Consider the following 12,933-nt stretch of genomic DNA (forward strand, 5'->3'; position numbering starts at 1 on the left):
TAGTAGGTGCTGGGCTTCAGTGGCCCCTCGTCCAAGTGGGAGAGAGGGCACAGGGCCTCAGGACCTGGGTTCTGCCCTGTCACCTCCCAAAAGGGTAAACAGAGCCAGGAGGACAGTGAGTCCCCTGGGCCTCCAGTCAGTGGAGCTGCTCTGGGACACCAGTCAGCTTTGCTCAGTGAACCGCGCAGCACCTGGGGCTGGCCTATGAACGCAGGCCCTGTGGCTCTGCGCTCATTTCCAGGCTTTGCTGAGGACCTTCTGTGTGATGTCAGGAGAGTCGCACGGCCTCTCTGAGCCTGTTTTCCCATTTGGGACACGGGTCCTAAGAACACAACTTCTCTGTGTACCTAGATCTCAGCCCAGAGCAGGGTCTTGCACATAGCAGGCCCTCACTTTCTGCTCGGGAAGCAAGGACCAAGGGGACACCCACCCCCACTCGTTCCCCTCCCTGGGTCTCCGGGCGTCTCTACAATTTCCAGGGGAGAGTAAGGGCGCCACCGCGTGGCCAAGACGTGAAGCGACTCCTGGCAGCTCCAGCCCGGCTTGAAGGGCGTGGGGTCTCCGGACTTTTGTCCCCGAAGATCCCTACGCCAGGCACGCCGTCTCTCAGCCTTTGGGTCACCTCCTGGCACCGCATTACCAGGACGCTGCCGCCCCCCTCAGTTTGGCTCGCCTCCATCCGCTCCCTCACGCAGCGTGCAATCTGTAAAGGCGGACCGGGTGCAGGAGTGGATGACTTTATTACTCGGGCCCCCCGTGACCGCCGCCCCTCAGGTCCTCCTCAGGCAGCTGAGCCCTCAGCCATCACTCCGTCGATCCAGGCCACGTAGCTCGCCACGCGCGTGTAGATGCCGGGCTTCTTGTGGTTGCCACAAACACGTGAGCCCGAGGTGACCACGCCCTCGGCCACGCCGCCGCACACCAGCGGGCCTCCAGAGTCACCCTGCAGGGAGCGATGTCATGAGGTCCGGTGCAGGGCCGCCGCAGGCGTCCGGCCCGCCCTTCGGCGTCCGGTCCGGCTCCACCGGCGCCTGCTGCAATTCCCCTCAGCCCGCTGTTCCCAACAGTTCCCTCGCTCGTCAATCTCAGGCCCCGCCCACCAAGGCCCCACCTCCGCCGGCTTTCGGCTCCGCCCCTCTCCAGGCTCCACTCCGCACTCCGTCCCACGGAGGTGGAGCAGCCCCCTCCTCCGACCCTGCCCCACTCCTGGCCCTCTCCAAGCTCGGGCCCCAACTCGTCCGCACCCTCTTCCGGATCCCACCTCTCCTCCCAACCCTGCCTAGACCTCTGGCCAGCCACGCCCACCCAGTCTGTGTCATTGACCCTCCCATCTCAGCCCCCACACCTGCCTCAGGCCACGCCCACTCTCCTGGGGGGGGGGGCACTCTGCGAGCTCCCCCGCGCGCGACCCGCCCTTTCCATCAGCCTCGCCTTTCGTATTCCCGCGCGCCCGCCCCTTCTGTTGGCTCCGCCCCCAGCAGGCCGGGGGGCCCCCCCCCCACCTCCCCGCCTCGCCCTCCCGAGGCCTTGGCCCCCACCCCTCTACTGGCCCAGCCCCGCCCTTGCACCTTGCAGCTGTCCCGGCGTCTGCTCTCCGCGCACATCATGCTCTTGGTGATGGTGCCGTCATGGTACTTGCGCAGGTTGCAGGTGGCGCGGTCGAGCACCGGCAGGAGTAGGTGCTGCAGGCGGTCTGGCCGCCGGCCAGCGTGGTTGACCACGCCCCAGCCGGCCACGTCGCAGAGCGTGCCGGCCGCCACGTCGCGGTCCTCGCGCTGCCAGGGCAGGGGCTGCACGTAGGGGCCCAGCACGGCCTTCTCAGAGAGCTGGGGGTTGGGGCGGAAGGGACAGGCAGTGCGCTGCACTCATCACCCACTGCTCGGCCACCAGGAAGCCTCCGCACACGTGCTTGCCGTTCACTTGCACGGATGCCATGTAGGGCCGCGAGTGGGACATGGCCTCTTTGCCTCCCAGGATCCTGCCGCGGGGCTGAGCCGCTGGAGGTAGGCAGGTCAGCGTGTGGACTTAGGGGGTGACGGCAGCCCCCCCGCCGCTAGGATTCTCTCTCTACCCCGAGGCGGCTCCAGCACCCCTCAGACCTGGAATTCCATCCTTACAATCCTCCCCGACAGAGTTGCAAACTCCGGGGGCGCCCAGGGAGGAATGCCCGAGAAGACAGATGATAGGGAGTGACCGAGTCTGGGGCAAATTCCATACCTACGCATTGGGCCTGAGGCTGCAATTTAAACATAAGGAAAGCCGGACTGTCCAAACCCAACACCCCTGCCAGCCATTACCCCTCGAGCTGCCGGTTTTCCAGTGTGTGGAAAGCTAGGTTCAAAGTTTTGAGAATTACCCCCGGTGGTCCAGTGGTTAGGACTCGTTGCTTTCACTGCCGAGGGCACGGGTTCAATCCCTGGTGGGTGATCTAAGATCCCACAAGCTGCACAGCCCGGCCTCCTCCCCCCCAAAACAATAAACCACCAAAATTTTGAGAATTCCTTGGTTTTCAGAGGCTTCTGTTCATGTGAAACCTGCCCCCTCCCTGCCCACTTAGGGGGGCTGGAGGACAGTCCTGTTTGACGGAGCAGGCCCCCTGGCTGACCGCCCTGCAGGCTGGTGGCCCCTGGCGGTCACCGCAGGCCCAGGTCCACTCACCACACACGGCCGCCCCGAGGAGGATTAGAGCCGCCAGGTGCAGGGAGCGGTCCGCCATGATGCTGCAGTGGCCTTAACACTGACCCAGGCCAGGCCCTGGGGGTGCTTTTATGAGGGTGGAAGGGGGCGGGCTCTCGCACAGGCCCTATCAGCCGGGTGGGCAGCGGCCCAGTTGGCGTGGGGAAGCCACCTGTCCACCCTCCCCAGGGGTGTGGTTGTCTTCCACGGACTTTGTACCAAGAGTATAGACGGGCTGCTGGGCATGCGTCCCGCCTCTGTGAGCCTGGCCCAGGGCTGGGCCAGGCACAGGGGCTCCTGTGGGGAGCAGCCCCTCAGGAAGGGCAGCAGGCAGAGCAGAGGGATGGACCTACACCCAGCCCCACGGCCCCGTCTCCGCAGAGTGCCTTTGCAGCCCCAAAGTTTCACAACAGCAGCTGGAAACCACAGTTTGTAAACAACCCACTTCCGCATTTTCTGCTTCTCTCTTCTTTCTCTTCCTCCTGCAACTTGGAGAGGAGGTCGGGTGGGGGTGGGGGAGAGGTCATCCAACATCCTTGTCCCTGTTGCCGTGGCTCTGGAGCTCGATACCTCAACAAGTAGAATATTGGAAAGGTGGTGTGTATGGGGCAGCTGGAAAGACCATTGGATACAAGTGACAGAAGAACCGAGGCAAACTGGGTGGAGCCTTCTACAAGGAAATTACGTGGAAAGTTCATGGGTCTACCTTCAGGTGTAGCTTGATCCAGTTACTTGAACAAGGTCGGGTTTCTGCCTTTGGTTCCTCCTTTCCTCCTCGATGGCTTTTCTCCTCACCAGGCTCCCCTGTTGTGACCCCAGACTCAGCCCAGGAGCTCAGTCAGCCCCTCCGTAAATTCCCCATCACTGTAGCCGGAATCTCAAGCCTGCCTCTGACTGGCCGAGCTTGGATCTCGTGGCCCTACACCGTCACTGTGGGCAGGGGATGGCAGGTTCTGAGGAGCAGAACCTGGGTCACATGGCCCTCTATAAGTTGGGGATGGTGGGTCAACATCTCGTGAACCTACTAGTGGGAGATGCTGCCTGTGACCAGAAGGGTGGGGAGGACCTCAAGCTCTTCCCAGTGGGAACAGTGCACAGTCTTTTCCCCTCTACTTCTTTTCGTGGTGAAAAGAAAAATAGGGAACAACATAGCAAATGTGATTTGTTAGATCCCAACGTGTTTTCTTACTCAAATCAGAAACTCTGAAATGAAAGCCCATTCGCATGTGGAGTCCAGATTATGTAAGTCAGAGTGTTGGAAATTGCAACAAAATTTGGAAATGACCCAACAAGACAAGATGGTTCAATAAATAACCCTGCTTGTCCCCGGATGCTTTGTTGACATGGAAAGACCGCCAGGGTGTAGTATTTATTAAGTGGAAAAAGTGATTGCAGGGCAGTGGGTCACCCTTCTGAGCTGCTGGCACCCGGGGGGAGGTGTGCCCCGGTGACAACCTGCGGGAAGAGCTGGCAGGCAGAGGGAACAGCAAACGTTAACAACCTTGAGGTGGGACCCCTGGGGGGGGGGTGCTGCAGGGATCGGGTATTTGAGGATTTGGCACGAGGGGACAGAGAGGGAGAGATTTATCCTGGCCCCCTGGTGTGGGGGAAGGGGTGGGGGAAGGGGTGTCACCTGATGTTAACTTCTCTCATTTACTTGCTTGGGTGATTGTTTCTCACACCATCAGACCGTGAGCCAAGTGATGGCAGAGGCCACATGTGTCGCGGCCCCCACCTGTGGCCCCAGGAGGTTCCTTCTCAGGCTCAGAGGCAGAAGAGGGGTACAGGCTGGCCGTCTCCCCCAGGGCTGTGACTCCTTCGGGGCTGGGTGTTTCCTTGTGAAACATCTGCGTGGCTTTGCCCCCCGACCCCTGCCAAGGCAGGAGGCTGGGGAGGTGGGGGAGGGATTGTCTCCCCACCCAGTGAGGCCAAGGCTGGCCTGGGACCCCAACCCCTGGCTGGGTCCTTCCCAGATAGTGTGCCTCACTCTTCCCCACAGGGAAACTGAGGCTCGGAGACAGCAAGCAAGTTGCCCAAAGTCACAGAGCTGGGACTCAAACCCAGGCTCCTGAGCGTGGCTTCACAGCTCTCTGCACCTCCACTTCCTCATCTGTAAAGTGGGGCAACTCATAGGACCTGCCTCGAGGGTGGAGAGGACCAGTTGAGTGAATACTTGCAAAGACTCACAATGATTTCTATGCCTTGTAAGCACTCATGAACACTTGCTACAGTGCTTTTCATTATCGCCACCTGCAACATTAGTTTAATTATGCTTGATAGGAGGAAAAACCAGAGATGGCAATCAGTATCCTTTTGTAGAGGGTGGGGAAGGGACTTCTTACCCCCAATGCCCTGAATTAGCTGCCACCTGGTGGCAGCGTACTCGGTGGCACAACCAGCAAGCCCCCAGACACATTCTACAAAACAGAATGTTTTTATTGTGCTAGGTGCTACAGGATCCTGCCTGGGAAGGGCCCAGCCAGGGGCAGGTCAGGTGGGGTGACAGGAGAAGCCCCTTCTAGCAGGTCTTGCCCGCAGCGTCCCTAGGGTGGAGGGAGGGAGGGGCCGTCATCGTCACCGTAGCGGCGGATGATGGAGTTGATCCAGTCTGCAAACTTGGCGACGGAGGCAAAGGTGTCTGGGAAGGTCCCGGAGCCGCAGCCCCCTCGGATGAAGGAATCGATCCCATGGACCAGCATGTTGCAGACCAGGGGCCCGCCGGAGTCCCCCTGTGGAGCCAGACAAGTTCGGGAGTCTGGGCTTCCAGTCCCCACCCTCACACCCCCACCCGCCCCCTTCAGGGTCGGGGATTCCTTCCACGGGTCTGGCTGCAGTCCTAGTTGCTGCAGCCTGGATGGGAGCGCGGTGGTGGCTCTGGGGGACATGGGGTACGTACAAAGCAGATGCCGGCATGCTGGCCTGGCACCAGGGTGCACACGTTGGAGGGGCGGCAGAGGGCTGTCACCACGGTCACGTTGAGCTGCTGCAGGACTTGGGGCGGTGGCCGGTTCGTGTCCAGCTGGCCCCAGCCCATGGCCACACACTGCACCCCTTCTCCCACGCCTTGGTCCTGGGTGGGCAGCTGGGCCACCTGCACATTGGTGTTGATGGTGGCCATCCCACTGAGCTGCAGCAGGTGGGATGGAGCAGTGGCATGTCACAGAGGGTGGGGAGTGACGACCCTCACCTCTCTGGGCCCTGGTTTCCCCAACCGAGGCTCCACCATGGTCCTGGGATGTTTCAGAGCAGGACACCCACCCTGCAGGTTGCCTCCCACTTCAAGCCTCAGTTTTCCCGTCTGTAAAGTGGGAGCAGTCACCGTGGCTCAGGGCATCCCTGGATCTGTCTTGAGTGCAATAGACAGTAGGTAATAGGGCTTCCCTGGTGGCATAGTGGTTGAGAATCTGCCTGCTAATGCAGGGGACACGGGTTCGAGCCCTGGTCTGGGAGGATCGCACATGCCGCGGAGCAACTAGGCCTGTGAGCCACAACTACGGAGCCTGCGCGTCTGGAGCCTGTGCTCCGCAACAAGAGAGGCTGAGATAGTGAGAGACCCGCACACCGCGATGAAGAGCGGCCCCCGCTTGCCACAACTAGAGAAAGCCCTCGCACAGAAACGAAGACCCAACACAGCAAAAATAAATAAATTAATAAACTCCTACCCCAACATCTTCTTTAAAAAAAAAAAAAAAAAGTAATAAAGCAAACGATGGGCCACAGCAACGACCATAAAACCCTTGTTCTAGAACATTGCCTGAGAATAATCATAGCTGGGCAAGCAGAGGGGAAAGGCAGGTTTCTCCCTCCGGTCTCCCACTGGCCCGAATGTGGGGAATTTTGCCCCATTTGGCAAAGAGGGAGACTGTCCCTTCCCTCCGCCAGCGGGCACAAAAATACCTTTCTTGCTGTCACCTCATGTAATCTCTGACAGCCCTGCACGGCGGGGGTGGGGATGTTTTACAGAGGGGGAGACTGAGGTACACAGAGATGGGGGCGACACCGGGTCTGCGCCCGCCAGCCTTGTCCCCCAGGCTCCTGCCCCTCCCCCGCCCTCCCCAAGCCTCCCGCGGGCCTTTGCACCTGCTCTTCCTGCCCCGCTCCCGGCCGCGCACCTGGAGAACCGCGATGTCGTTCTTCAGGACCAAGGGGTTGAAGCCGTTTTCAAAGACCCGCTGGACCCTGAACGTCTGCCGGGTCTGCTCTCGCCGACGCAGGTTATGTGCCCCCAGCACCACGCGCACCGACTGGGGGTTCCTGGGGCGGGGGGACAGGAGGTGATTGGGGCGCCCGCGGGGTCGGGAGCGGCGGAAAGACCCCGCCCGAGCGCAGGAGGACCTGCAGACCCTCCGCGCCTTCGCCGGAAGGCCCCACCCCGGGCCCGCAGCATGGCCCGCGCGACCCTCGCGCGGCGGGCGCACTGGAACCCGAGATGGGGACGCGCGGGGACACTCACATGCCGTCCAGACAGTGCGCGGCCGACAGCACGAAGTTCCGCGCGATCAGGGTGGCGCCGCAGAAGTGGCGTCCGCGCCTCTGCAGGGACGCCATGAAGGGCCACGCGTGCGGCCTGGCCGGCCGGCCCCCCACGATCTCCGAGGCCAGCGCGGGGCCTGGGGGCAAGGGCGGTGGCGGCGGTGAGCGGCGCGGAGGAGCCCCGCCCCCGCCCGGGAAACCCCACCCCCCCTCCCAGGACCCCACCGGGTCGGGTTCTTGCCGTGCTTGTCGCCCAGAGAGGGGAGGGGGCCTGCACGGTCCCCCTGCCAGGGCGCAGCTAGATCTGGACTTCACCCGCTGGGAGTCCCCAGAGACCCCGCTGTTCAGACCTCACCACTCAGGACCTCAGCCTTCTCCTTATCCCAACTGTCACTCCCCATGAGGATGAGGGGGCCGAGAGGGTCCCCAGCAGGTGGAGAGGCAGGACTGGACCCCAGGAACAGACCCGGGCCCCGCTCACCGCCCAGCAGCACGGCCAACAGGACAGCGGCCAGGGCAGGGCTGGAGGGTCTGCAGCTTTGGATCATGGTTGGGCGGGAGCTCTGGCGTCTCTGCCCTTTATGCCCACCTGCCCCTCTTATAGCCCCCATGCCCCGAGGCCGTTGCAGTTGCCCGTGGGGGGGCCTGGTGCCTCCGCTTCCTCTGCCCATCCTGGGATGTGGGGGACGAGGGGGTGATGGGAGAACAGGGGGGAGAGGATGTGTGCAAGGGGCGGGGCTGGCTCCAGGAGGGTCCCCAGATCAAACTCAGGGTACAAAATTAAACTGGAACGTCAGATAAGCTTTTTTTTTTTAAGCATAAGTATATCCCAAATATAAGCACAGGATGTACTTAGGTACAAAGTTAGTCTTTGTTTATCCGACATTCAAAGTTAGCTGGGAGTACTGTATTTTTACTAAATCTGAACACTCGGGCCCAAAGGAGTTGGCTGGGACGCCCACGTGCGTCAGTTTACCCAGGGCAACGGCAACCATGTGCACGCAGCCCTGTCCTGACATTTGGGAGCTGCCTACCCAGTGAAATGGTGGGGGGACTGGGCTTTGAACCCAGGTGCCCACAGTGCACAGCTGGAGGGAGACTTGCTGCCTATTCCTCAGCCTTGGGTCTCCCTCTTGGAGCCCGGACTGGTTGCTGTTCCTAACGGGGAACTCACTCCCACCTGGGACCTCATCAGTCTCTGGGGGCCCTCAGAGGTTCTGGGAAGGAATCCCTCCCACCCCCACCCCACCTGCACCCCTCTGAGCTTCTCTGAACCCCCTTCCAGCCTGAGGCAGAGGAAAAAATTCCTGCCCAGGCCTGGAGGCTGGATCATGGATCTCCAACCAAGTTTGAGAACTTCAGCCTGGACCTTGGAAGAACTCAAGCAGAACAATGGAGATGGGGTCCACCAGGGCCAGTTCCCAGCCCCGTGGCCCCAGTTCAACTCCCCCCCCCAACCCCCACCCCGTCCCAGGCTGCTCCAGCTGCAACGGCTGTAGCCAAGGCTGTCGCAAGAAGCAACGTTCTCCTGGCTCGGAGCAGGGTTCAGGGGAGGGAACCAACGGATCCATCTGCAGGAACAGGCGAGCGGGGGCCCTCAGGGACACCCAGAGGCGGGCTGGGGCTGGAGTCCAGTTTGTCCCTGGGCTCCTCCTTGGTGTATGGCCACAGGCAAGCAAACCCCCATCTCTCCCCTCTCGGTGGGGTCCCCACCCTGCTGAGTTAAAGTTACCATAGAGCACTTGGTAAGCACCTGCTGTATACATAACCCTGTTTCCAGTGGGGCTGGGAATAATGGAGGAGACCGTGACTCAGGCAGGGAGACCGGATTTAAACAAAAGCTGCATCTATATGGAGCACCACCTGTATGCTATTTCCTCACAGGTCATGGTGGCTAAGCTTGTGGACTCTGGGTTCAGATCCTGGAGTGGCCACTTGCCCACTATGACTTCAGGCTATAGATGTTACCCCTCCATGCCTCAGTTTCCTCATCTGTAAGATGGAAGTTATAGGCTCCCATCTCACAGGATTGTCCTGAGGATTAAATGAATGAACTTTTTGTAAAGTTCTCAGATGAGAAAGTGCCGTCCTTGAGGGCTTGTTAACCATTAACCCTCTTCCAAAGGGCACGGTGCTGGTTGCCTTGGGGAGCGGGGCTGGGCATCTGGGGGAGTTCTGATTCCCGATCAGAGCCGTGATGCCACGGGGAGTCTCTCGCTTGATCCCTGTCACACCGCAACAGGAAAATGATGCTCTGCGTGTCCTTCCCACGCTGTTGGGAGCCGCCCTGCTGTCCCCGAGGTCCCCCAGGTCGCATCTGCCCAACATCCTGTTTATGATTCCTGTGGGTCTGTCCCCTGAATCTCTCAACAACCCCGGCCAACCTCCAGCAAATCAACCCAGGCCCCTATATCCCCCAGCCTCACCCCCCCTTCTTGGATCTGATCTTTGCTGTGCAGAACTTTCCTCTGTCACACACACACGTACACAGGCTCATAGAAAATAGAAAACAGGCTTCCCTGGTGGCGCAGTGGTTAAGAATCCGCCTGCCAGTGCAGGGGACACGGGTTCGAGCCCTGGTCCGGGAAGATCCCACATGCCGTGGAACAACTAAGCCCGTGCGCCACAACTACTGAGCCTGCGCTCTAGAGCCCGCGAGCCACAACTACTGAGCCTGAGCTCTAGAGCCCGCGAGCCACAACTACTGAAGCCCGTGAGCCACAACTACTGAGCCCGCGCGCCTAGAGGCCGTGCTCCACAAGAGAAGCCACCGCAGTGAGAAGCCCACGCACCCACCCCAACGAAGAGTAGCCCCTGCCCACGCAACTAGAGAAAGCCTGTGCGCAGCAACAAAGACCCAAGGCAGCCAAAAAAAAAAAAGTTAAAAAAAAAAAAAAGAAAATAGAAAACACCCGGGCTGTTTTTTCTGGGTCTTTCTGTTCCCATCAATGGGCTCAATCCAACATTCCCTCCAGCAAACCTCATTTACCCCCAGTGCTGGGCACCAAAATCCCTCTGGGCTTTTTATAGAAACCACTTCCCCGCCGGGAAATGCAGAAAATTCCCGGCGTTCCCTCAACACTTATCAGCTTGCGTTTCCCAGGATTTCGGCTTTGCCTCAGGTCTCGGCACACCCTTGCTCCTGCTGAAGTGGAAAACCAGTCTCATTTCCTCCCCTGGGGTGGTCGGCTGAGGTGTGAAACAGTTAAAAAAAGGGGGCAGCCCCGGGGGTTCTGGCTCCAGCTTGAATTCGCACGCTGCCACCAGATGGCGGCAGAGTAAACCAATAACAAAAGAGCTGCCTTCCAACTCTGGTGTGTCCGGTGAGCTGGTTGGCCCCTCTCTCTGAGCCTCCACTGCCTCATTGCCATGGCCACGTGCCCTCTTCACGGCTGGCCAACGACCCCTACCTCTGCCTGGCCTCAGGCCTCTCCTCTAGACCCCAGTTCATTCTGTGGCCCTGCATGCTCCAGCCCTGCCCCCTCCCTGACCTGCTCTCCTTCCCCCACACCCCCAAGCTTGTCCTGATGCAGGGCCCTTACACTGGCTGTGCCTTGCCTGGCGACACTTCTCCTTTTGTTCGTATTCAGGCATTGCTGCCTCCTTCAAGAAGCCTCCCTAATAGCCTTTCTGCCTGCCCCTGACTGGTCAGGAGCCCCACAGGCCCTGGGCACCCCATGTTATGAGAGCTTGGTCCTCAAGTGGCCCCGGAGCTGGGAGACACAGAACTGGACAGGACACCCTTAGCCCTGAGGGCCAGGGTGGGGCTCCTTGGACACTTGGGAAATGTCTGGAGTGACTCCGTTTTCCAGATGAGGAAACTGAGGCACAGAGAGGGGCGGCAACTTGCCACGGGTCACACTGGCGGGGCTGGGTTAGAACCCACGTCTGCGGGCATCTGGGGAGTGGGATCCGCTGTGACCTGCGCCCTCCTCTGACTTCCAGGCCTCTGTTTCCACCCCCACCCCGAGCTCGGGGTTTGGGGACTCGGACGCTGAGGACCCTGGGCCACTCTCCCCCACATCTCCCTGTGGGAAGGACACACAGGAGCCAGGGGGACGGTTCAGCTTTTATTGATGCACCGTGGGTCTGCCTGGCTCCCAAGAGCCGGGGGCGCAGGAAGGGGGGCACGGGCACAGAAGCAGACCCGCCGCGTCTCTCCACAGCATGGCCTCGGTGCCCGGTGGCGGGGGGTGGGGCTCAGGGGCCGTCCTCGCCCCCCCCCCCCGCCCCGCGTTGCTCAGCACTGAGCGGATCCAGTCTATGTAGAGGGAGACGCGAGCAAAGAAGTCCGGGTACTGGCGCATGGCGCGTGCCTAGATCACAAAGGAGTCCATGCCCTGGATGACACCGTCGCAGATCAAGGGGCCGCCCGAGTCCCCCTGGGGAGGGGGCAGGTCAGTCAGTCACTCAGGCCAGGCCAGCAGCCAGACGAGGCTACCTCAGGGGAAGGGGCCACGTAGGGGTGAAATGTTTCCAGTCTAGAATTTTCTTTAAAGTATGTGGGTGAGACAGGGAGGGGAGGCCCCTCTGGAGGAGAGCGGGCATTTATTGGCCCCCTGCTATATGCCTGGACCCCAGAATTCTGGGTGTGGCCCCAGGAGCGGGGCTGGGGCACCCACCCAAGGGGGAGCTGTGGGGTGGAAAAGCCCCCAGACCCATGAAGGCCCCGTTACCCCCTCGCGATGGGTGTGCCCACCTTCCAGATGGTGTGACGGAGGCACTCGCCTGCCTGCCCTCCCTCCCTCTCCCGGCTGTCCCTGCAGCCACCGAGCTGCAGCCCCCAGTACATACAAAACAGATGCCAGCCCTGCGTCGGGGCACAAAGGTGCACACGTTCTGTGGCCTGCACAGGAAAGTGACCACGGTGACGCTGAGCTCCTGCAGGACCTGGGGCAGCGGCTCAGGTGCCCAGGCGGCCCCAGCCCATGGCCAGGCACTGGGTGCCGTGGGGCAGCAGCTGGTTCTGCTGGGGGAGCTGGGCCACTGCAACCTGGGGGTTGAGGGTGGCCGGGCGGTCCAGCTGGGACAGAGGGCGGTTGGTGGGCAGTGAGTCTCCAGGACCCGCAGCCACCCGTGGACGATTATCTCAAAGTGCCTCCTCCAGGCCTTTGCACATGCTGTTCCCTCCGCCTGGCTCTACCTCAGGGGTCACCTCCTCCAGGGAGGCTGCTCTGATCACCCTCCAAACCTGCCGGGGCTCAGTTTCACATTCCCCGAGGCCATGAGACTCCCCTTTGCAGCATTGGTCACTGTTGCGTTCATTCACGTACGAAGCACTTATTGAGCACCAGCTGTATGCTTGATCCTGGGCTAAGCCCTGGGGATCCTACCTCTGCCTTCCGGGAGCTGATCTTTGGGGCTGGGAGGGGCCAAGAAGAGAATGGCAGGTGGCAGAGTCAAGGGAAACATAGCCCAGTACACTGATGAACAGTGTATCGGGGGAGGGGTGGCTGTCACTCAAGTAGGGTGAGGGGAGGCTTCCCTGAGGAGGGGAGGCTGGTGCCAAGGCTGAGGGTATCTGGGAACAGCGCAGGCAGCAGGGAGGGGACATAGCTGGGCAAAGGCTGGGGGCGGGGCGTGGGGGCATCCCGCTTGCTCAGAAGGTGGTGACTGGCTCTCTCCCCACCAGGCCGTGTCCCACGCCCGCCGGGGCTCCTGTACAGTAGGTGCTGGAAAATGAATGAACAGGGGTCCCTGGGCCCTGCTGGCCCCGCGCACCCACCTGCAGGAGGAGGACGTCATTCAGCTTCTCCTGTGGGTCGTAGTTGTTCTCAAACAGGC

General features: G+C 61.0%; 3 protein-coding genes across 3 annotated transcripts in view; all 3 read right to left on the reverse strand.

Moving 5' to 3' along the window:
- Positions 1 to 721: 721 nt before the first annotated feature.
- Positions 722 to 3,036, reverse strand: CFD (complement factor D). The gene is given in 4 exon segments (XM_024740128.1): positions 722 to 943; positions 1,569 to 1,839; positions 1,841 to 1,997; positions 2,659 to 3,036. Coding segments are annotated over 4 exon segments (648 nt in total). The 5' UTR covers positions 2,717 to 3,036; the 3' UTR covers positions 722 to 781.
- A 2,055-nt stretch (positions 3,037 to 5,091) lies between these two features.
- LOC112396312 (neutrophil elastase-like) lies at positions 5,092 to 7,697 on the reverse strand. Its single transcript, XM_024740008.1, has 5 exons — positions 7,505 to 7,697; positions 7,130 to 7,394; positions 6,789 to 6,930; positions 5,573 to 5,803; positions 5,092 to 5,405 (listed from the first exon to the last, which is right to left on the reverse strand). The coding sequence occupies exons 1-5, from the start codon at positions 7,695 to 7,697 to the stop codon at positions 5,220 to 5,222; spliced, it is 1,017 nt and encodes a 338-aa protein (XP_024595776.1). The 3' UTR covers positions 5,092 to 5,219.
- Positions 7,698 to 7,747: 50 nt separating this feature from the next.
- Positions 7,748 to 12,933, reverse strand: part of LOC112396313 (myeloblastin-like) — a 13,073-nt gene continuing 7,887 nt past the window's right edge. The window contains 6 exon segments of the mRNA XM_024740009.1: positions 7,748 to 7,821; positions 11,036 to 11,177; positions 11,301 to 11,531; positions 11,944 to 12,055; positions 12,057 to 12,172; positions 12,875 to 12,930. Coding sequence (XP_024595777.1) covers positions 7,748 to 7,821; positions 11,036 to 11,177; positions 11,301 to 11,531; positions 11,944 to 12,055; positions 12,057 to 12,172; positions 12,875 to 12,930 — 731 coding nt within the window.

The sequence above is a fragment of the Neophocaena asiaeorientalis genome, unplaced genomic scaffold (genome assembly GCF_003031525.2).
Source record: "Neophocaena asiaeorientalis asiaeorientalis breed wild unplaced genomic scaffold, Neophocaena_asiaeorientalis_V1.1 scaffold469, whole genome shotgun sequence".
NCBI lineage: Eukaryota > Metazoa > Chordata > Mammalia > Artiodactyla > Phocoenidae > Neophocaena > Neophocaena asiaeorientalis.

Coding starts and splice junctions, on each gene's coding strand:
- LOC112396312 (XM_024740008.1), bottom strand. CDS start 7,697: ATGATCCAAAGCTGCAGACCCTCCAGCCCTGCCCTGGCCGCTGTCCTG. Junction 6,931..7,129: donor GCGCACTGTCTGGACGGCAT/GTGAGTGTCCCC, acceptor CCCCCGCCCCAG/GAACCCCCAGTCGGTGCGCG. Junction 5,406..5,572: donor AGCATGCCGGCATCTGCTTT/GTACGTACCCCA, acceptor CTGGCTCCACAG/GGGGACTCCGGCGGGCCCCT.